Source organism: Trachurus japonicus, chromosome 16 (genome assembly GCF_045865225.1).
Source record: "Trachurus japonicus isolate A0001 chromosome 16, Traja_1.0".
Taxonomy (NCBI): Eukaryota; Metazoa; Chordata; class Actinopteri; order Carangiformes; family Carangidae; genus Trachurus; species Trachurus japonicus.
Window position 1 is genome coordinate 29,572,405 of NC_140922.1, and position 24,086 is coordinate 29,596,490.

General features: G+C 41.3%; 1 protein-coding gene across 3 annotated transcripts in view; it reads right to left on the reverse strand.

Annotated features, from left to right (window-relative positions):
- Positions 1-24,086, reverse strand: part of grik2 (glutamate receptor, ionotropic, kainate 2) — a 322,650-nt gene that overhangs the window by 100,019 nt on the left and 198,545 nt on the right. For all 3 annotated transcript variants that reach the window (XM_085803022.1, XM_085803021.1, XM_085803023.1), the window contains exons 7-9: positions 18,312-18,455; positions 15,233-15,340; positions 8,952-9,065 (exon numbers count right to left, since the gene is read on the reverse strand). In XM_085803022.1, coding sequence (XP_085659148.1) covers positions 8,952-9,065; positions 15,233-15,340; positions 18,312-18,455 — 366 coding nt within the window. The remainder of the gene's footprint in view (positions 1-8,951; positions 9,066-15,232; positions 15,341-18,311; positions 18,456-24,086) is intronic.

Genomic DNA, 24,086 nt, shown 5'->3' on the forward strand with positions numbered 1-24,086 from the left:
ACAACCACCACTGGTTTAATCTGATTCTGTTCTTAAATCCGCCTTTTAAAAGATTCCCCCACGCACTGTTTGCAAACATGCCCAAACATTTGTGATCTCACAGCGAGAGCCGACCTTCCACCACTACAACCTACTCGCTTCTTATCAGCCTTTCCAGATGGTAACTATAGGAGAGTGCAGCGTGTGCTTTCACATTCAAATGTCACCCATTCACTCATCCACATTTTTTCCAACAACAGGGGTATCATCACAAAAAGACATCATGATCAAATGTAGGTGCAGCTCGGCTCAGGAAAAACACACTGCATGAAGATCCATAGGGTATTTCTGTCTTACATTTAGATTTAAACTTTTGCATCTGCGGTTATGGTAAAAAAACAACAAAAAAAACAACTGAAACATTTCCCCTACGTGTGTTTGACAGATTCTTCTTGAGGTGAACTAAATGTCTGTCTGCTCCATCTAGGTAGCTGGAGCTGTCAAGACGTATCCCTCTGTGAGCACTGGGTTTGTTCAAGCTGCCAACAACCATGTTTTCACCTTGGCCGGGAACTGAGTGATTAAAAGGAACAATTCACTCCAGCGGCAGCTTCTCTAATAGCAACTTAAACACAACATCGTTTTTCTGGTCCCATTCCACTATGTTGGCCGGCGTGGAAATGTTTTCCAGGGTTTGATTCCGACTAGATTTTGGGGGAACAACTGTTCACCACCAACAACACAACAACCTGTCTTCATCATCATGACATCAGTTAAGGCGATTCCCAGACTCCCCATCTGGAAATGCAGCTGCGCAGTAACTCACTCATATCTGGTTAGTTAAACAGCAGATCTCTGAGTTTGTATTATCAAACCAGTTGGATTTCTTAAAGGATAATTTCCGTTTTTTACAACCTGGACCTTATTTCTAGCATAAAATACGATCATTTTACTCACCCAGACAACTTTGGTGTCATTTGGAGTTGTTTTGACGAAATTAGCCCCAGTGGAGCGGCGCGTATATCCGTATAATGCGAGAACACGGGGCACACAATGCAGCCTCTAAATAACACATTATCCGCCGCAAAACTCGTTCATTTCGCCAATATTTTCTTATGATACACTAGTGCTATTCCCCTCCGAGCCCGTGGTGGCATGTTATCAACATCCAGGGGTCTCTAGGTTGACTACTAACCTCTTATCTGGATGATGTCATCTCCGACCAGCCTCCATTTGCAGGTTGTATTTGATAGAGTTAAGTTGAAACGCTCTTGAATCACTTGGTTTTAATATGAGACGGCCAGGTCCTTTTTACTTTGTATTTTTATCTACAGACAGAACCATGACTGGTTTTCATCAGGTGTCCTCACATCTATTAATCCCTTGTTCTCCGCTTTGATAAAGTTTTGCTGTGAAGTGATTTTAACATTAATGTTTTGATGTTCGCTGGCCCTCTGGTTCCTCTTCTGCCTTGTGACTGTGAGATCTTCTAACACTGCTGAATCAGTTGAGAGTCAAAGGTTCACAGGTCGATGCATCTTTGAAATAATTCATGCACATGTACATTTTTTTTGTTATTGTCAAACTGAGAACACAGATTTTTAATAATGTAAAGTTAATCAAAAACTGTCGGCCATTTAGTTTCTGTTTGTCTTTTGTTGTAGTTCTGTTACTATGCAGTCAACATTTATATGGAAGTTGGCAAAAAAAAACAAAAAACATGATATTTCTGTTTCTATAGTTGCACTGCAATCTGGTTAATGTCCCACAGATGATCAACTGATGGCAACATCGTCTCCTGGAGACATATTAGAAAAATGAGCAGCATTACCCAGCAGATAATCGCCAGGATACGTTACACTAACAACATATGTTTGATAGCGGCGGCATTTAGCTTAATGATCCTTTACAGTGCTTATTTGTCAGTATGATCTAGTAATTAATGTAACTCATCCTATTTGTTTATTTATTTTATTTTATTTTTTACACATCTGTCTCTTTCCTGAGTGTGACATATGCTGGAAGGTCTTTGAGCTCTGGCACCCGCCCGTCTGCATTTCCTGATCCAAGAGCAGTTGCCCTCAGTTTGGACGACGGCCAAATGGAAACGAGTCTTGATCCGAGACCAGAGGTCATTTGGTTTTTCAGCCAAACATTTTAATCACCAGGTTTTGCTGTCGCTCTGCTTTTACTTTTTTTCGTTTCAGTAACACTTTAATTTACAGGCCGCTAATTACGTGATAATGTCAAGAAATAGCCAAGAAATAACAAGTAATTGCGTCATAATGTCTAGAAATAGCCTAGAAATAACGGTCAATTTCATAGTAATGTTGAGAAATATAGCCAAGAAGTAATGATTGTGTAGTAATAGCCCAGAAACACCAGTCAATTGCAAGGATTTGGTGGAGAAAAATTCTGGCCTTTCCCAAAAAATTCTTGCCTTTATGAAAAACATGACATTACTATGAAATTGACCGTTATTTCTAGGCTATTTCTTGACATTACTACGCAATTAGTGGCCTGTAAATTAAAGGGTTAGTTTCTCTTTCCAGCTGCATGTAGTCCCTGAGGACTAAAGGACACAGATGTGCATTTGAGTGGTTGATTGACAGATTGCACAGTTCAAGTACGAAAAAGTTAAATATTAAATTGCGTTTCAATTAAAATATTTGTTATGTGTAGTAGGAGAGTGTGTGGAGAATAACTCCTGTCAATAGTTTGAGAGAACAGTGTTGTCCCTACCAATATTCAAGTTGCACAAAAGTTTGAAGTCAACTCATATGAGAAAATGCTGATGTGTCGTCTTGGACCTGGAGGCTGCATCTCCAAGACGACCAGCTTAGGCCTGCTGGCGTTTCATTGGCTGAGGGGGGTGGGGACTATCTGGAGGTTCACATGGCGAGAACAGATTACTCTGCAGGAAGTTATCAGTGTCAGTCCAGAGGCAGCAGCAGGTACAGTACAGTCGGTAGTCAGCAGTCACTGTGAATGACCTGACATCACCAGCCCATACATGACTGAACAGTGGAGTAGCAGTGTGTTACTGTTGGTTTTTAGAAGAAGTGAGTCATATAGTTTGGTTTTATGTTAATAAATCCTTCTTTGTTCTAATCTTGGTAACACTTTATAATAAGTACACACTATTAGGTATGAATAAATACTGAATTCTTCATTTATAACGCATGAATACTCATTAGTATGTAGTTTATAAATACAGTTAGTGCTTATCAATGATGAACTGTGTTTATAAACTACATATTAATGAGTATGCATGTTATAAATGATGAATTCAGTATTTAATGCTTAATAGTGTGTACTTTATGTGTAGATACAGATGTTATGTTCTGCATTAAACTCTTTTTGGTTTGGAGGAGCTGTTGTTCTTGTTGTGTTTGAGACTAAACCTCTTCCACGGATGTGAGTTTAGTGAAGCACTTCTTATACTGAAAATAGAAATAACATTAAATTATCCTGCAGAATTAGTTTCAAGTGTTTTTGGATTCATTTGTCTTATTTTAGATCTGCGTCAAGCCTTCAGTGTGCAGCAGACAGCAGCGTGAGACACCTGGAGTTAAAAATTCATGTGACTCATCCTCAGATGTTTTGTATTTTATCATCAGTGCAGTGAATTTACATTTTTCTAACCAGTCTTAACCAGAGCTGTGTGTTTATCTGAAGACAGAAACTCTGATTCCTCTGTTGCTCTGGCTGACGTCTCTTTGTTAGCATCAACATTTTTAAGAAGTAACGAACTGACAGCTACACAAACATGGCCAGTTTGCCACAGGGCTACATGTTTAAAAATGCATATTTGTAATTTTTACAAGTTAAATTAAAAGAAATACAATGTTTTCTCCATGTCTCTCTTTCTCCGCTCTAATGAAATCATACAGAGCTGTGAACTCAAAACTGTGAATGTGCCAAAAAATGTGTTTTGCAAACTAAAATATTCATCATAAAACTTTGAACTTTTGAAAATATTTTCTGACATCTTGTTACAGCATATGAACATATTTTTGTAAAACAGTGTGTTGTGTCTGTGCATGAATGTATTGGCTCAGAACTGGATGTGTGTGAAACTGATCAGCTGATTGGTCGGTGCAGAATAAATAGCTCCTGTTTAAGTGACATTTGATTTATCCAACTCAGATATTCAACCGACTTTCTAATTTTTGTCTTTTATGGGATTTGTTTTCATTAATGACGAAGGTTTCTGAGCCTCAGACGATCAGGTTTTTGTTTGTTTTTTTGTGTCTAAGATTTTTAATCATTCCAACATTTTCTAAATAGCGAAACATCCCACTGAGTTTTTAGTGCTGTTCAAGAACATTACAACGTGCGTGATTAAACAATTACAACAATCAGGTGCTAATGAACAACAGCATAATGTGTAAGCTTAGCTGAAGTCATTAATCTGATTATTGGTTAATTGAAACAGCTGTGAAGGGGAAATGAAACGAGGAGGGGGATGGTACCTTCAGAGTATTTATTTTATTATTATGACTTGAGTATTTCTCAACTAAAGAGACGATGGAAAGAAGTGAGGTGATGTAGTATTTTGTCCATGTTTATGTTGTTCATACATTTTTTTAACTTTATATTTTTTTTACAAGAATCAGCAGCTATTTAAATAAAGTAGTTTCATCTTGCTACATAAGGTTTATGGACACCCGCTATGTCCTGGTATGTCAGTTATACAGTGTAGCCTATATGTTCAATAACACAAATGTATCACACAAAACACATGACACAGGATATTCCCCACAACGATTACACAGTCTAATCAAAAACTATCAACAGGAGTTAATAATAATAGAACTGCAAAACTGCAGAGTGTTGTATTGCACATTAGTTTCAGTGATGTGCTCCTAATTAACTACCAATATAACAGACTCTGTGTGCAGAGTTTCCTTTTGGTTGCAGCGCTCACCTGGGAACTGTTCATGTAACACCACTACATACTGTATTATACACGCCTGTAACATAAACATGTTCTTTAATAGTGTTTAAATATGATCATATGTCATTATAACAGCCCACCCCACAAAGCTCCTCTTACACATGCAAATACACAAACACACTGAGGTCATATGATGAAGATGTTTTCTTAATTTGCATCTGTTTCAAAGTTGCAGTTCATTATCGTCTAAGGGACAACAATATACATTATTTAGTTATTTTGAGCAGCCCCGGCTGCAGAACCAAATCAAAGGGGGGGCATTACATCTTTTCAGGGGGGCGCACTTTTAAAAAATATTTATTTACTGTCTAATACTGGTTTTTAATTAGCCTACACATTTCCTCTCGCTCCGAGACGGCAGTGTGAATGTAAACAAACTTCCGTGCGTCACTTGCAGCAGCACGTACGCGTCACGTGACACAAGCCGAGACGTACTGTAAGCTATCTGCCATAATGAATGAAATCATAATGAAATATTTTTTTGTATTTTAAATTTTACTGATTTCAGTTAACTGAATATGAATTAATACAATGTGACACACAAAACAAATTATGACTCCTCCCCCAAAAAAATTCAGCAGGAAAAAAAACTCATTGCTCCTCTGACAGCCAATGGGGGGGCAAGGAGGCACGGGCGGGGGGGGCACCGGGGCTGATTTTGAGGCATTTCACTTTATTTTGAAAGGACAGTGAGAGATAGAGGAGGAGAGGATGGCTGCAGCAAAGGCTCATGAGTTGGACTCGAACCCTCAGCTGCTGCCATATAACACCCACTCTACTCTACTCTACAGTATGGATGCTCTTGAGTATAACTGTACTCCTCCTCCCCCTGTGATGAGATCACTAAATGTAATATCTACAGTACGATGCCTTGCTCCAGCTGCTGCTGTGTTTGTTTTTCTCTTTCCTGTTGAATCTTATTTGGATTTTTATTTTTTCTTTGCGACAGAACAAAGAATTTCAATTAAATGCACAATTTAATATTTTGCAGCAGCGCTAACTACTGTAAAGGCCTGCGCTCCCACACACATTAGGCAGTATATTATGTGCAGCTTGAGCCATTAGCCTAAAGGTACTTCATTTCCACTGCAACATTACGGGAGTGATTTGTAAAGTAGATAAACTGTTGATAGGCCGAGATCTCAGCAGTAATTACATCATGTTTTATAGTACATAATCCCTGAGAAAATGATGAGAAGCTGGATGAAAGTGTGCATCAATCAAATATAACAAACCCAATTATTGTCAGCCCTCCCTCCTTTTCCTTGCTGCTCACAGCCATCACACATCTCCCCATGACTCAGTCCTGATATGGTAATTACAACCGTGGAGAGTCTTTCCTAATAACTGCAATCCAATCACTTCACAGCACGTGCGGAAGGAAAGAAAGCCCAAGATAAATAATGACAACCCGCAATTTGCTTGATATTGTTATTTTTACGCTTGCCTCCTCAATAACAGGATCATAAATGGCTTTAATTTGCCTCACTGCTGCACAACTCCCCCCTTCTCCAACCCCCCCACTGTCGCTGCTCTCACATGGACCACAGTCTGTAGGAGTGAAGGCGTGCACCCACTGAAGGCCACAAGTGACCTCAGATTGTTCTGCAAATTTTAATTAACTGGAATTTTTTTAATTATTAATGTTTGTGACACAAAGGAAATGATAAAGTTTTTAGGAAATATGTTAAATGTTAGATGGGAGAATTAATTCCCACTGTTTAGTACAGGACTCGCAGGTAATTAGCTTAGCTTAGCATAAAGACTGCAGAGAAGAGGAGAGAATACATGTAGAAACCTACTAAGTAATGAACGGTTTCTGACCTGAAAGCCTCTAAAAAACAGGCCCAGAGTTGGTTTTTAACCCGGGGACTGGGGAGTGTGTTAATCCAGACTTGATAGGATTAACACCCCGCCCCCCAACAGCCCTCAAAGAACTATTTGCCAGTGATTGAATTTGACTTTGACGTTGATTGACCCGTCACAACCCTGCTCGCCACCCCGACAAGTTGTTATTGGCCACTGACTAAATTAAAAGCATCAAAAGAAGAAGATAAAAAAAAACAAAAATTGAATTTTCTCTATCCATTTGCCTGCAGAACTTTATATCATTGTCCAAATTGCCTTGCTCCAATAAGTCAAATAGGTCCAATTTGTGCCTGAAATACCTCCAAAAGGCACAATAATAACTATAACAGCCCTTGAGCTCATGTCAAGCAGATCTGTTTCCATGACGACTGAACAAACTAAGTGACACGGTTAAAACTGCTGTAAAAAAAAAAAAAAAAAAAAAAAAGGTCTAGATGAGTGTTTTTCAACCTCGGGGTCGGGACCCCACGTGGGGTCGCCTGAAATTCAAACGGGGTCGCCTGAAATGTCTGGTAATTGATACTCAAAAAAATTACTGATAAAAATATATTTTTTAACTAACTAATTTAAAACACCACACACAATCTTAAACAAAAGTTTTCTATACTTTAACTTTCTCAAATATAAATTGAGTTCAAATAAAATGCAGCATATGAAAATATCTGAGCTGGCACATCTTGAACCACTGGTCTAGATGTTGTTTCAATGCATCTACACTTGAACTTTTTTTAAATCATTTTGCAAAAGTCTTGGTTTATTATTATTATGTCGTCTAAAAGAATAATTAGTAATAAACTGCTTCTTCTCAAAGTCCCGTCTGGATTCCTGGGGATTGGGACAGACATTGATTGGATTCAGCAGAAACTATGAGTCAGTCAGTCAGTCCGTTTCACCACCAAACTGGAGCCGTCCTCACTCCTCCAGTGGACTGGCAGTGAGGGACTGCAGTGCTTTGGGCTACTCTACTTCCCCTGAGTGGCAGGAAGTGCTCGGAGAAGAAAAGGGCATCTCAGGAGAAGCACTGAGGAATTTTTCAAGAGGAAAAAGCTTAAAAATAATGACATCTTTGGAGGGAGCCTGTCATGGCTGAGAGCCGCTCCAGCCCTCTATAATTGGTCCCCACATATAAAGCACCATTACAATATGATTTAGGTATAAACACTCATTTAAAGCTGCAGTGTTTGATATAGGCTACACACACTGTCGGTCCGGGCTAAAGGTTTCTGCTGCTGCTGCTGTTGTTTTAAAGAATTCATTACCCACAAATCCTGCTGGATAACAGGAGTGAGGTGCACAGAGCAGGAGTATATTCATCAGCTGTGTGTGTCGGTGTGTGTTTGATACCAGAGAAGAGCTCATTGATACCAGTCTGACTCGATGTCCCAATCACAGGCTGCTGCACAGGATAAAACCCACACAGACCTGCACTAGCAGCTAAGGCTTCAACTTCCAGTTCACTCCAGGTCGAACTGATAACATTTATTTTTGTGTTTTCTTTCATTGTTTATGGATGCAAATGGATATAGACACCAGATATACTGATGCTAGTGAGAAAACACAACAGGATTTAATTTGGCTGAAATTGAGAGAATAAAAGAAACTGAAGATCACTGGGTTTACAATCTAACCCACATACAGGTGCACATATCTCAATACATTAGAATATCATGGAAAAGTTTTTTTTGTCAGGAATTCAATTCAAAAAGTGAAACTAATACATTATATGGATCCATTACACACAGAATCAATCATTCCATGTCTTTATTTATTTAATTTCTTGTAATTGTAATGATTGATGAATTATGGCTTACATTTAATGAAGACCTGAAATTCAGTATCTCGAACAATTTGAATATTTTAATATGGAAATGTTGGTAAGTATGTCCATTTATATGCACTCAATACTCGGTTGGGGCGATTTTACTGGAAATGTACTTTTTCATGGTATTCTAATTTATTGAGATGCACCTGTATTTAACTTATCAATAGACAGGTGGTAATCTGCTCACATGACCAGGTACCAGACCATGTCACACAATGCAACATGAAAGTAAAATATAGAAGCTAATAAACAACAAAAGAAGAACACAAAATAATAAATAAATAGAATAATAAATACAATGAGAAGGGAAGAGTACGGTACCAGGATGGTGGAGACGATGAGGGATCGATTGGACAGGGAGTCAGAGACGTTGGTCGTCTTCCCCTTCTGGTTGTCCGTCATGTTGAGGCCACTTGGAGGATCCCAGGTACCGATCTGTGAAGACAAACACCAGCCATTAGTTTAACAGACTTTACAGTGTCAGGGATACGGTAAAATACAAAACAAAGAACAATATACCAGACAGATGTTATGAGACTGTGTTGAGTTCAATTACTCCACAATTTAAATTCTAATATTCAGCTCTGTTACTTCGGGCTCTTCTGTAATTTCTATTTCTCATGAAAAGACTGAGAATACAACGACCAAGAAAACAACATTTTCTAAAGAGAGATGAAGCAAAATATGCAGAAACCAGCGGATCACTCACTTTCAGTCTGATATCTGAAAAGATTGTTAACCAAAGCAGCGACTCATTTTGTTTTTTCTGGTTATAAAAGTAAATTGCTGCAGTGCAAAAAAAGAAAAAAAAAGTACCAAAAAAAGGGGGGAAAAAGTGACGAACAGGGACATTAAGTGCAATGTCGAGATTTGGGGGGATTACGGAGGATTACTCAGGATTACGTATCAACGTCTCTGCAGGCTCCTGTGATTTATGATCACACTCCACACTTTTCTCTGCATCGATCCACAGAGGGAAAAACTCCCCAACGGAGTGAGAAACACCACTCTGAGAGGGTCACATGGGAAAACTCAGGGTGAAAGTTTAATGCTAATACATGTCAGCCATCTTGGAAATGGCAGCCATGTCTTAACTTTTTTGAATGGTTAATGTGATATCCATGGAGGTTTAGCACATCCACACTCTGGATGTCTGAGCATGATATGTAGTGTTGGGTTTTTTAAGAAGGAGATCTATGTCGTGGCTGAATTCATTGGTGAAGCCTGGACATTGAGACAGAAAACATTGTATCCCACATAAAACCATAAATTAGCTGCTGTTTATTGTTTTTTATATATGTATATCTTGGAAGCTTGTCTATTTTTGTTTAGTTTAGTTTTTTCTCCTTTCTTGTCTTTTAAGATGACATGCTAGCCATTCTTGAATGTATGTTTTTAATGTTTAGTGTCTTAAAAGCCCATGTCGCTGGGCAAAAAAAATGTGCATGCCACTTAAAGGTCCAGTGTGTAAAATGGGGGTAAAACCCCTCCCGTCGGCAAAGTGACGGTGGCCTCCGAGGACAAAAAAACTGGGAGTATTTCAGGAGCATTGAGCGATGAGGTGAAGATCTAAACCATTTTACGATGTATACTGTTTCCTCCCCCTTCTTCTTTCCCTCCGCCTTCTTCTTCGTTTCTTTGGTTTATTTATGAATGCGAAACTCTTGAAACGTGCTCTCTGGTTGGCTGGATTTTCCGTTTGGGCTGGCGCACAAACATGGCAGTGCAAGATGGCGACGCTCTCTAAAGCAAGACCCTTGTTACGAAAACCAAACAAACTTAATTTCATAGCGATTATACACTTATACTAATATATTCATGGTATAGTATATTCAGATTTTGCCAATAAAAGTTGCCAATTATTACACACTGGACCTTTAAATAAACAAATCAATCAATCAGTGAATCCTCTGCTTTAAAAAATAACAAGTCAAACACCACAGCAGAAATAGCTGTTGTGTTTTTCCTCTCCATTTGATAGTTTGATGAAGGGCAGGCCGAAAGACTCGAGCCTTTTGGGTCTATAAACTTTACATGTCCTTATTATGAATCCTTTAATAGCGTGTGACTGATGACTCCTTTACAGCTGCGATTTACTGTCTCCTAATGGCCACCTCCAGCGCCATAACGCTCCGTGTCACACAGCTAAAACTTGGGTCTTTTTTTATGACTATGACATTGAGTTCAGTGAACTTCAGTGGCCTCGCTCCTCATGATGATGATGATGATGATGATGTGGTCGAAGCAGATCCAACGAGCGTCTTACGAATCACTAGAAATGAAGTGATGATGCTATGCAACCCCACACAGCCCTGAGCATCACTGGAAGAAGAAACCGAAAACACTCCACTCCGGCCCACGCCAGCCACACGTTTCCTCAGGGCTCCTCCGATGCCCCCGCGCTGAGGGCCCTCAGATAGGCTTTGTAATTGCAAATCAACTTTTTAATTCAGGCTTCATGAGGCTGGAGGGCTTTTATTAATAGAGTAAATTATTCATGGAGGTGCAGGCACACACACACAGCAAACCCAGAACAGAGGTCAGGAGCTGCAGAGAGGCAGAGCACCGGTGAGGACGCTGGAGTGTGAAGTGTTAGCAGTTGCATGTGAGAATATTATTCCTCTCTCTCAGCGGTGGCGGGGCGGCAGGTTCTTCTTTTCCTTCCCACTGATAATCTCATGCATCTTAAATTGCCCGCAGAATACATCCCTGGGAAAAGAGGAAAAAAAGATATACACCTATTTATACGAGCGCACAAACACACGCCGAGCTAAATGCCATGACATGCGGCGATGCATTCATGTCACCCGGTGTTAGGTAGGTGTTTGTATTTCAGCCAAATCCAGTGGATGGCTGCTGTCAGAGCTACAGCTGCTGAGCGTCCGTCCACGTGAGGCTGCAGCAGCAGGAGATTGTAAAGAACGTAACGTGAAGTGAAGTGAAGTGAAGCCCGTGTCGGTGTGTTGTGTTCATGTTCACACACACACAGAGCGCTACAGTGTTTGTCTTTGCAGGATGAATGTGAGGACATGTTTGGAACAACACCAGCAGTGTGAGAGGAAACAGCTCCCTTATTCATTTCAGTGACACTTCAACAATGGTGCAGCAGCTTCACAGAGGGAAAAAAAATGGAGGAAGTAGGATCATCTAACAGAGCTGTGAGCTGTCCAATCAAACACAAGCAGGGACAGTATCTACATTATAGCTCCACATTTTACACTAATCATCGCTGGGTCACTTGCATTCGATTGATCTATTAAATCAGACTTTTAGCAAATCCAGATTGTATCTAGTTTGATTTTTTTCTGAACAGTCAAAAACAACATCACATCAGAGTCTTAGAAACCTGATTCAATCCACAAACGGAGACGGTTTCAAATGTGATTCTGATCTGATTTGTGGAGATCAGTTTCAGGTCATAGTCCACATGTACCCAGATACTTTTGCAAACAGAAGTTTTCCCTCCTCCATTAAAAAAAAAAAATCACTGCCACACCAGCACATTTAAGGCAGGCTGCGATAAAAACACATTTGGATGACGAGGCCCAGACACATAGAAAGTAGACAGTCTGTTTTCAGCTGTTTGCGTTCACATGTGGACATTGTCTCAATCTGAACGTCTCAGTTACTCAAATAGGATGTTAAAGTGTCTTCTGCATCTGCGTGAACACAAATAACGACAACGTAGTTTCGGAGAGACGGAAGTTAATTCAAGATACGTTTAACGGCCGACACCTGTTGTACAAGTTGTAGAAAACAGTCCAAACCCGATTCAACAAACCATGGTCTGATGGCTAGGACCATTTTGTTTGTTTGCTTATTTGTTTCTTTACCATAGAAGTTAATGTGGATAAGACACAGGCCATATGGACACAATATCTACTGTGGACTTTCAATCAGTGTGACTGGATTCTGATCAGATCTGAACAAAGCCTATAACATTAACCAACCATATATTTCATCTTCTTACTGGTGACTCAAACAACACGTTTCCACCACCAACAGCCGGTTGGTTTCCTTTATTCATTTCTTTATTTTATTTCTAAATGTCCCATAACTGTCAGCGTCCTCCTCCCTCTTTCTACGTCTGCCCTTATTATGCTCAGAGAGGCGAGGAAACATGAGAGAGTTCTGAGTAAAATAAGAAAAACAGCTTGAGTTCCTGGCAAGCTTTGAAATCAATCTGATTTGTCACACACACAAACACACAGACAGACAGAGTGTGCTGTCAGCTACAGTAGCTCCGTCTAATGTCTGCACTGTTAGCTTCAAACACAAAAAACAAAAAAAAAAGACTTTCCATCTGTCTGATTCACACAAAAAAACAAAAATGAGGCAGAATCTCTGTCCGTCGTGTCGTCGAGTGCGAGCACTTTTGGAGTCGCATGGCAACAAACCACCGGCATCTTTGTGAGGAACCACTTGGTGCAAACGCTGAGATGAAATGTCACATTTAGAAATATGATGATGCGACTCGGCTTTCTGTGTGTCAAGTTTTTTTTTCCCACTTTCTTTAACGGTGCTTCTCCTACAAGGACTCTCTCTGCCCGGCTCATTCACACAAGAGGACTTTGATTATAACCATCAATAAGTCTCTAGAAGAGCGTGTGGATGTTAAACGCCACACTGAGGATGGACTATTAGTATTTCACTGATGAGGCCGAGGTCGATTTAAATGTTACACAACCGTTCAAATGTCCTCGTCGTGCATGTTAACACCGTGTTCCCGTTCTGTTTGTGCAAATGCAGATTGTAATGTCCTTCTCTCTAACAAAAATCTTCATAATTTAAATGTGACATTTGGCCTCGTCCCAGCGGCTCACGCCTACCGAGTACCACCGAGGCGAAGTCCTGAATGTCAATCTGGACCTCAGTCACACGTCGAGCCCTTTTTTTCCTCCCCTGTGTAATTCTGATTTGAACTTGAACGCACTTTTTAAATTGATGGTGAACTTGAGGTTTGATCCTCGTGTATTCCTCTGATGAATACGAACCAATTCATTTCCATTACGATACACAGCTCTTATTGGGGCTTTGTCATTTCGTTACAAGTCTTACAAGGGTTATTCAGGTCAGAGAGTTCATCAGGAGGAGCGGCCGTGCACACAGGCAGCAGATAAATATAAAACCAGTGAGACGGTTTAGTGAACTGTGACACTGAGACCTTTCTGACATTTACACACTGCCTCACTTACAAAACACTGTTGATGGTCTGAAATCTGCAAATATAAAGGATCTCAGTGATCCACAGCAGGTAAAACATCTTTAACTCTCCTGTTGTCCTTCTGTTCCCTTCCTCCATCCTTCCTTCCTTCCTTCCTTCCTTCCCATCGTCCTTACTTCTTCTTCCTTCCTCTTTGGATCCAATTGACCTGATCTGTTCCCTCCCTCCATCTATCTTTCCTTCCTTTTTCCCTTCCTTCTTTCCTCACTTCTTTCCCTTCTTCCTTCTTTGAATCAATCTGTTCCCTCCCTCCATCTTTATTTCCTTCCCTTCTTTCCACAATCCTTTTTTCCTTCCTTCCTTCCTTCCTTCCTTCCTTCCTTCTTCCTTCCTTGACCCAATATGTTCCCTCCCTCCATCTTTCTTTCCTTCTTTCTTTTCTCCCTTCTTCTTCCTTCCTTGAATGAATCTGTTCCCTCCCTCCATCTTTCTTTCCTTTCATCCTTTCCACAATCCTTTTTCCCTTCCTTCCTTCCTTCCTTCCTTGAATGAATCTGTTCCCTCCCTCATCTTTATTTCCTTCCTTTTTCCCTTCCTTCTTTCCACAATCCTTTTTTCCTCCCTCCCTTCCCTCCCTTCATCCTTACTTCTTCCTTCCTTTTTGACCCAATCTGTTCCCTCACTTCATCTATCTTTCCTTCCTTTTCCCCTTCCTTCTTTCCTCCCATCTTTCCCTTTGTCCTTCCTTCCTTCTTTCCCTTCTTCCTTCCTGCCTTCCTTCCTCCCTTCATTCCTTCCTTCCTTGAGGACAACAGGAGGGTTAAGTATCTAAACCTTCTAAGTCCACTGACTCTGGATTCAACTTTATAAAAAAAACAAACAAACTGAACTCTGCTGAAAAGTAAATTTAGGAATAAAAAGTCATGGAGCTGCAGTTTTTCAGCTGTTGGTGTCTGTATCTGACTTAGCACTATGCTAATTGGACACAAGGAGGAGTCTGTCAGCGCAGAGGAGACAGGCGACCGTTGTTTTTAGAGAGTTTAAGCCTCCTTAAGCCTCCTCACAATGACACCGCCTTTTTTTTCTTTTAGCCAAAAGTCAAAACCTTTCAAACCTATTATTTACCACTTCACTGCAATTAGTTCACGTTAGAAATCTGATGTCAATACAACCCAAACAGAAATATAATGTCCAGTCTCTTGAGTATAGGTCTAAATATCGACCGACCTGCTCAGTCTGTTTTGTGGTACATGGAATCACGTCATCCCCAAAGAATTGATTGTTTTAAAGAAAAACTTCAATTACCCAGACCAAGTGATCGCACTGATCTCCTGACGTGGACTTTATCTCTTTATACTACATCACTGTATGTTTTCATAACTTGGACCACACACACACACACACACAAACAAACAGGTATAAACATTAAAGATACAACCTTCTCGAGTCCCTCCTCCTTCAGACTGATGACATCGAGGTCGAAGTCTGTCCTCAGGCCGTTGGTGCGGTTGAAGGTGATCCTTCCGGTCAGGCCGTCCCAGTGGGCCTTCACAAAAAAAAACCACACACAGAACCAGAGGAGACGTTCAACCACCAGCAGCGTTAACTCAACTACAACCACAGCTTTGTAAAACGTGTGTGTCTGGTGTGTTTGAGGCAGAGCAGTGTCTCTCTTTTCTGTGTTTGTACAGTCTTCCCCAGCATCAAGGTGCCTACACAGGCTCTGAGGCTGCATTTGTGACAGTGGGAAGGCAATTACCCCGATCTTTACAGATATTTAGGGATGTGATAGGATACAATGTAGCATGAAAGTGGCTCAGAGCAGGAGAGGCTTTTTTTTTCTCTTTTTCTCAGGCACATCGAATCATCACAATGCTCCTCTAACAGGGAGCCGGGAACTTGAGGGCCTATCTTTAGTGGAGACGAGTGGGAGTCACAGACCTGGAAGTTCAGTGGAACAGGCGACTGTGCTAGAAAGCATTTGTCATACCGCTCTGACTTAGTGTCTGAATAAACCACCAGCAGCAGCAGTAGCAGCAGCAGCAGCAGCAGCAGCACTGCTCACAGTGTTGTACTGCAGCAGGGGCGACCAAGGATTAAAGAAACCACCAGGGATCATACACAACCTTTATCTTCTGAAGTTGGAGGAAATCGGACTGATATGAACTGGCTGCTCCTTTAACTGGTTAAGAAGACAGATCCACTCACCCCTGACTGAAACAAGAGAGGTAGACATATTGTTTTGGTTGTCTGTTGCTTTCTCTATCTCTGTTTACTATTACCTGAGTGATGCGTTTGTTTTTTATTCTGTTTAACTTTGTCTCTGTCCTGTTCCTATTATTTATTTATCATATTTTCATTCATATTTAGTCGTAGTTGTTCTAGCTCTCTCTGAGTTTCTTTTTTTTTGTCTTTTCTCTATAAAAAAGAAAAATCTATACTGAACTCTAAGGCTAAATCTTTTGCATACATCTGCAAAACCATATAAAAGTTAAAGGTCATAGCTACAACTTTTTTTTCAAAAATAATACATCCACAGAACGTCTAGAGGGGTGCAGAATAAAAGTATTAATTTTACTGAATTTCTTTTTTTATAGTACATAAGCAATTGTTTTATTAGTTTTGACGGGTACAAATTTTTTAAAATATTTAGCCTACACATGGTTACGTTGGCAACTTTGGCATGAAATGATCTCAGCGCCAACAGCATTAGTACGTTGATGTCACGTGAGGCGGAGCTCAGGGGCCAGATCATGATAGCTCTGTGGAGAAAATGGGATTATGCTAATGCTAATGCTAACTAATGGTCAGCTGGTACTGTAATGTTTCCAGTGCAGGCGTGATGCTGCGGGTTTGTCGGGTTTGTCCGCAAGTGAGTTAGTGTGAAATGATTCCGATGTGTTTCCATACGGTTAGCGTTAGCCTAGCTTTAGCTTTAGCTACTATCTACCTAGAAGGACTACCTATAGGCATACCCGGCAACCTGGCCGGTTAATTGCTGGAAACTTTACAAATAAGAAGCATTAAGTTCAAATAGATGACGTAGAAAACAAGGGAAGACGGGAACCCACCGACTTTCTGACCTTCCTTCAGTCCTCATGTAGAAGTGTCGTTGGGTGAGACACTGAACCCACACTTGTGTGAATGATTAGCACCCAGAAGCCTGTCTGCGAACAGTGCTGCATGAATGTGTGTGAAACAGTGAATGCGACGAAACAGTGTAAAGTCCGAGTGAAAAAAACTGGAACTGGAAAAACACTATATAAGTGCAAGTCCCTTTCCCAATTACCATGAGCACAGATACATATGGGTGGCTCACTATTTGGCAGGTGGCAGGTCACTGTTGCCCTTTCATTGTGTTATAACAGCTTGTAAATGATTTATAAAGCTCATCAACAAACATGGTAGCCAGTGATCATAAATCCTTAATAAGGAGGTTTGATCATAAAGTGGTAACTCATTATTTGTGGACGGGTTATTAAGTCTCCTCCAGGTTTGTGGCAACATTTATTTCAGCATCACCACCTCATTTATTGAGCACATAGGAGACAATATAAAAACTACACATACAACATATATTGTCATCATGTCTTTGAGACTCGTCCCTTCGTCTGCATTTCTATAGAAATCCCACTGTTCTGCCTTTATAGAAATGATAGAAAATCACACACATCCTGTTTCTGAGACGTAAACAAAAGAGTCCTTCAGTCCAGAAAAGATCCTGACAGAGAGAGAGAGTGTGTCGTGTTAGCTGGTGTCCGGCCTCATCACTCTGGATTAGCACACACACGCGTCTCCACTGACTTTTCCGCAGCGCTGCCATCGAGCTAAACAGTGTCGTCTTATAAACGCCCGCCTCCTCCTGTTTGACTCTGTGGGCTTAGAGAGCCTCCAGTCAGAGGACAAAGAAAAAGCCTAAAAGCAGCAGATGGAGGGAGCGACGGAGCGACGGAGAGGAGACGAGGGGGAGGAGGAGGTCAGGGAGGAGGAGGAGCAGAGGAAGATGAGATTTGCATGGTGAAAAACTGTGCGCTTAATATAAACACATCCAGATCTTGACCCATATGGTTTAATTCTTCGAAAGTCTTCTCATGATCTCTGCAAAGTATAAAAAAAAAAGGGGGAGAACAGAAGTTTGGAGAGGCCTCTAAATATAGTTTGCCTAATCCCCCACAGATAGAAAGCTCTGGATTAACCGTCCCGGCTCCACAAACGCAGCAAACTGTGGGGTAATTACCCCAAAATTTAGATAATGTTGTGTTTATGTTTCTGCATGAGTGATTAATGTGGAAATTCAGAGAGAAACATCAACACTGGCTGCTTCCTCGGGGGAGTATGTATGTACACAAACTGGAAAACGACTTTCCATATAGATAAATACACAGATAAATCATCTCTATCTAGTCGTATTTCCCCTTCTCGGTCTTATTTATATTCCTAGGCTGTCTGCTGTTTCCTGAGAGCACGTGTGTTTTTCCTGTTTGAAGGTGTTGAGCAGGTACTGGAGAAGCCTCTACCTCTTTGATGAGGGCCATGAAGCGGTTCCCGAAGCGCCAGGGCTTGTGTCGGTTGCACTGTAATGAGCTGACGGTGATCTGCTGAGACTGCTGCACAGCCACGGCCACCACGTGCACGGCATCGTACATCAGCGCAGCGTCCGTCTGCAAAGAGAGACAAGACAGAGACAGAGAGACAGAGTGAGTAAGGAAGGGAGGAGCAGGGCGTCATTAACATGGACCACGGCGCGCCGATACGTCACGGCCGGCGGGGCCGAGGCGGGGCGGATCGGCTCGGAATCAAAGAAATATCAATATCATGATGGCTTACTCAAAAGCCTCCCATCAAAACACACATAATACGTATACGCAGGCATCTCCATCCTTTCACGCTGCGGACACAAACGCCGTAAATATTTGATCATTTCAGCCTTGACGCATGAGGCGCCGGTGGAAAACAAGAGGCGACAGAAAGAACAGGGACTGTATTCTGTAGGAAAATCTAATATAAGGAGAATAAGAGCAGATCAAATAAAAGTAATGAAAGGAAGAAAAAAAACATTCAAATAGCAGCTTTATATAAATCTGCTAATGACATTTTCAACTCATAATAATGAGGATTTCATGGATAGGATATTGACAAGTAAGGCAAAGAGATTATATGGAAACACCGTGGAGAGAGAAAGATTCAAAACCTCAAAATGTTTTATTAGTTTGTGTTTATAAGTGGGGACGTCTGTCAGATTTACATGTTACAGCAGCTCCTCTTCTTCCTTCAGGGTTAAAGCCACATAAAGCATCACACAACTATTTATTATTATTATTACTACCAAAGTCCTATTACTACTATGACTGCTCCTCATAATAACAATATGATCCAGTACTCTGAGACGCTGCTGTATTTTCTCCAGGAAGCAGGTAATTCCCTCAATTTTGACTCATTTTTGCTCTTCAGTCTCTTAATGACCACAGTGTTTTCCTGCCTCCAGATATTTGTAAAAGTCTTCAAAGGCTTTTCAGTCAATTTTAGCTTCATAAAACTGAACACACTGGTTTAGCTGCAGCTCTAATAAACAGCCACTCACAACCGTTACCGTGGTTACCATATTACAGTAAGGGGTTTGGTTTATTTTGTTGTAAGTGTGTAAGAGTGACTGCCCTCTATGGGTTGAAACCTGGCTATTACAATCACATTTTGCTATTGGCTGAGATGGAGAGTGACTGGACGTGTCTTAACGCTGTCTCGTGACGTTCTGTTATTATCTCATAGCGTGGTGAATGTGCAGGTCACAACTTGTCCACCAGAGCGTTTTGGAGTTGTTGGATTGTGTATTTGATGAGTTTGATGAGGGAAACCAAGAAATCCCATTAGCCTCCGTAGCGTAGCTCTAAGCAGCTCACGGCTCTGCTCCGCCGTTCTAAAAATAGCTTGCACCAACAATTAAAGGTATCGAATCTACTCCTAAAACTATAGGGATTATGGCAATGGGCCAGTTTGCCAAAATGTTGAACTATCCCTTTAAGTGCTCATGGAAACTACTGCTGGTTTCACAGGGGAATTGAGATAGCTAGCTAGATAGCTAGATAGATAGCTAGATAGATAGATAGATAGATAGATAGATAGATAGATAGATAGATAGATAGATAGATAGATAGATAGATAGATAGATAGATAGATAGATAGATAGATAGATAGATAGATAGATAGATAGATAGATAGATAGATAGATAGATAGATAGATAGATAACTACGACCACTAGATGTCACCTAGCAACAAAAACTTAACCCCTGGGTCATAACAACCTGCTGCACAGTCTCTTAATTTAATGAACAAGTATCCAGCTCTTAAAAACCTTTCAGGAAACTTAATGCATGCAAAAATATGCACACACTGTCTGAAATTATGCATATTCTGCAGACGAGTGGTCGCAGCGCGCTTGAGAAATTCATGATGGTGATGTCGGGGACAGACTCAACAGAACTGGTTGGAGCTGCGTTGGTGAGGACGGGCGTGGACAACAACCACCAACACCGTCCTCCTCCATGTCACTTCACACATGTCGTCAACAAGGTTTTTTTTTTTAAATTAATAAATAAGTAAAAAGCTCGCAGGCTTCATGTGACACCTCCTTCTCCTCCCTCTGACCGCCAGCTATACAAGTCGTTCCCTGTATAAATAAATATAAAATCAGTGCAAACAGGAGGAGTGTCGCCGCAGCTGGAGGTGTCAGTCATCCACGCTTCATGAAAGAAGCCCATAATTTAGCAGTTCCTCGAAATTTAGTGTTTGTCTCGCTTGATTGAAAAGCAATCACAACAGCTCTCCACAGTCGCAGTTTCATGGAAAATACGTCCTTGGGCGTTCGGAGAAGGAACGTCCTGCAAGAACAATAACAAGAATCACAGTCAAACCTGTTGTTTTTTTCCTGATTGAGCATCAGAGAGCTGCAGCCTAAAAGCCTTGTCAGTGTGTGTGTATCTAAATGCATGGGAGGTGTCCAGAGATGTTTCAAAATCAATCACGGTCAATAAGTTTTTGCCTTGTTGAGATTCAGCCTGGCTTCAGTCAGTGTGCTGCTGCCCGCAGGAGTGTGTGAGGTATTAATAATCAGTGTGAGGAGAAGGTGTTGAAGCAGAGGGGAGTGTGATTTTTATTATTATTTATTTATTTTATTTTATTTTCAGTGTGGGTATCAGGTGGAGGCTGTGAAGTGTTTGTGTCCGGGGAGAGACCGCTCTGCTCTGCTCTGCTCTGCTCTGCTCTGCTCTGCTCTGCTGGTTTTTACAGATCCCGGGGTGAAGCAGGGTCAAGTGGTGGTGGTGGTGATGTGAAGTGTCCAGCCTGAAGAGCAGCTCACACAGGAGTGGACACTGGTGGTTCAGATGGACAGGGTTCACTCTCTGGAGTTCATAGAGACCATGCAGCTCATTATAGTCCTAGTCAACCTCTGGTCCTTTGTGCCACATCATCATCATCATCATCATCATTCATCATCCTCTCTCGGTCTCTGCCTGAGTTTCCTGTCTCAGAGTTAAGACAAAAACTAATTTAAAGAGGAACTATGCTTCACTTCTACCTTAATTAACCAGCTTCAGAGTGATAGCGCTGGTTAGATAAATGACTTGTAACTTGTTCCAGGGAGACCTATAGGGCGTATTCACACCTGCTTTGTTCAGATTCAGCAACTAAACCGATACAACTGTTGCATTTTCTTTATTTGGGGCCGTTCCCACGCGGTAACAGCTCCAAACGGTCCAAAGTTGTAAACAAATGCCATGCGCTAACAAACTCTTCTCTTATAGGACGAATCGCCTTGTTGTTTACAACTACTTCCGGGTAGAAAACCAGCATGAGAACAATAGTGACGGACGAGATTTTCACTATATATATCTAATTTTTCACGTCACTCTATTGCCGTTTAGACTAATCTGATGTTTGTAAAGTCTATAAAACCAATGATTGGACAAACATTACAATTTCTGTGTGCACATTTTTGTAATTAGTCATGGTTATCATAGATTAGCTGGGCTAACGGTTAGCTACCTGTTTAACTTTAATAACTCCAGCGGATATCTTAGTTACAACATGACTGAGCTAACTGGAGTACTTTCATATCGTGTCTGACAATGGGAGGGTTTTAACAGCTGACGTCCTGATATTAGCTGTTAGCTTAGCTACGGCCGAGACTGTCCCTGTCAGCTGAGCCACTGATGCTTTCTAGACACTGTGAATCCCCCAAACTGAATAAATACCACACATAGCAACACAAAACACACACACACAGAAATAGTAATGTTTCTTCAATCATTTCAGATTTGTCTAAACGGTGATAGGGCATGAAAAACATGATATATATATATATATAGCTAAACTCTCGTTCGTTACTACTGTTCTCATTCAAATTACGTGCAGGTTCGGTCGATTCGGTCTATTGGTCAGAAATTAAAAACAAATAAATAAAATCATGGAGTAGAGGTCTCAACGAGGCTGAAGATTATAATCCGTCACGGTCCGAACCGAGGTTGAAGCCCGGACCCGACCCAATCCTAGTCTTTTGTGTATATTTTCGGCCCTAATCCGACCCGAACGTGGCAAAAAAAAATGAAGCTGACAGGAGTGATCCTCGACCAGAACTGAACAACCCCGAATGTTGTGTTCACATATGACCAAACGAACCGATCTCTGACATAAACCGCTCCCCGTTTCAGAACAACGTCTCCAATCGATCCAGGTGTGAAAGCACAGCTAGCGTCTCTTGGCTGAAAACCAACCTCGTAAGATCAGAGCCTCCGACCCGGTGTCCCAGCTCTCGTCTCTGCGGTACCACCACACAAACACGTAATCTCTTATTTATGACAGATTAAACTACACAAATATACACATTGTAAGACGTTTATGATAAATAACGTTATCCACTGCTCCATGGATCGCTTTCTCGTCGGCTTTGTTGTAAACAAATGCACATGGCTGAGAGGAGGGTTAGCAACACAGTGGAAAAGCGACCAGGCTTACATAGTTTCCCTTTAAAAGAAAAAAGAGATGAATCTGCAGGGACACATTTTGTTATTTACTGTTCTTAAACTTCAAAAAGTCATAATTAGACTATGAATAACAAGTCCCAGCAGATCCATTGCTTTTTAATGTCCCCAGGAAACACTTCTGTTGTGTTTTCTCAATTTGTACGTTTGCAAAACCCCAACGTTTTCTGATAGTTGAGCCATCAGGGCCACCGTAATCGCTTTTCTTCTCGCCGTCAAGGAAATATAAACACACACACACGGGCGATGTGAAGTTTTTGAACCTGTGACTAGACGAGGACGTCTCTCTGACATCAGGCTTGTTGTGTGTCTGTGTGTATGTCTGTGTGTGTGTGCAGCCCCGTGATGTTCACACTGCTCCATTATAAAGCACACAGGCCTGCAGCGACCTCATAACAGCAATGTGACACTCTGTCACTCAATCACCGCACTGATACTGTGAACAGCAGCAGCCGACAGCAGCCGGGGCGAACTGGTGCTCGCACCTACAGAGCCCAGCCTCAGCCTCCATGATGGTGATGGTGATGATGATGGTGATGATGATGATGGGGATTCTGGCTTTTAACAAAAGGCCAAGCTGACAACAAAAAGAAGAAAAGACTTTCCGTCAATACGGTGTCAAAGTTCAGGAGGTATTTCCTGGAATAAACACGCTCTTAATTAAAAAGGAGCGACCGCAGTGTGAGGAGTGAATGGAGACGAGCCCAGGTTTCTGCTGCAGGAGTTCTGGCAGCAGAGGTGTGAGTGTGTGTGTGAGTGTGTGTGTGTGTTTCCTTCTCCCCGGTGCAAACCTCACAAGTACCCGTCAGGCAGACTTGCAAATGATTTAGCAACACCGACACTTCACTCTATAAACATCTCATTAAAATCAATTATGTCACTCCTGAATGAAATTAAAGCTAAACGCTTTAAAAGCTGCTTTTCCCTCGTGTCAGCCAATATGAACATTATCCCTGACGCTGTCTGTTTCTCCACCTCATTGTTGCCTTCTCTCTCTCTCACACACACACACACACACACACATGCATGCACACAAACACACATGCACATGCACCAGCTCCCCACCCAACTGGTCTCATCAACACTACCATGGAAACAAAGTGGGAGGAAACAGCTTTCAGCCGGAGCCGAGGTGATCGTTGGTTTTGCAGCATGGTGGTTGTGAACGTCCACTGTTCTCACACAGTGGACATTCACAAACGAGGTTCTTTATGGTTTTTAGTCTTGTTTTTAACTGAATTTCCCTTCTTTTTATT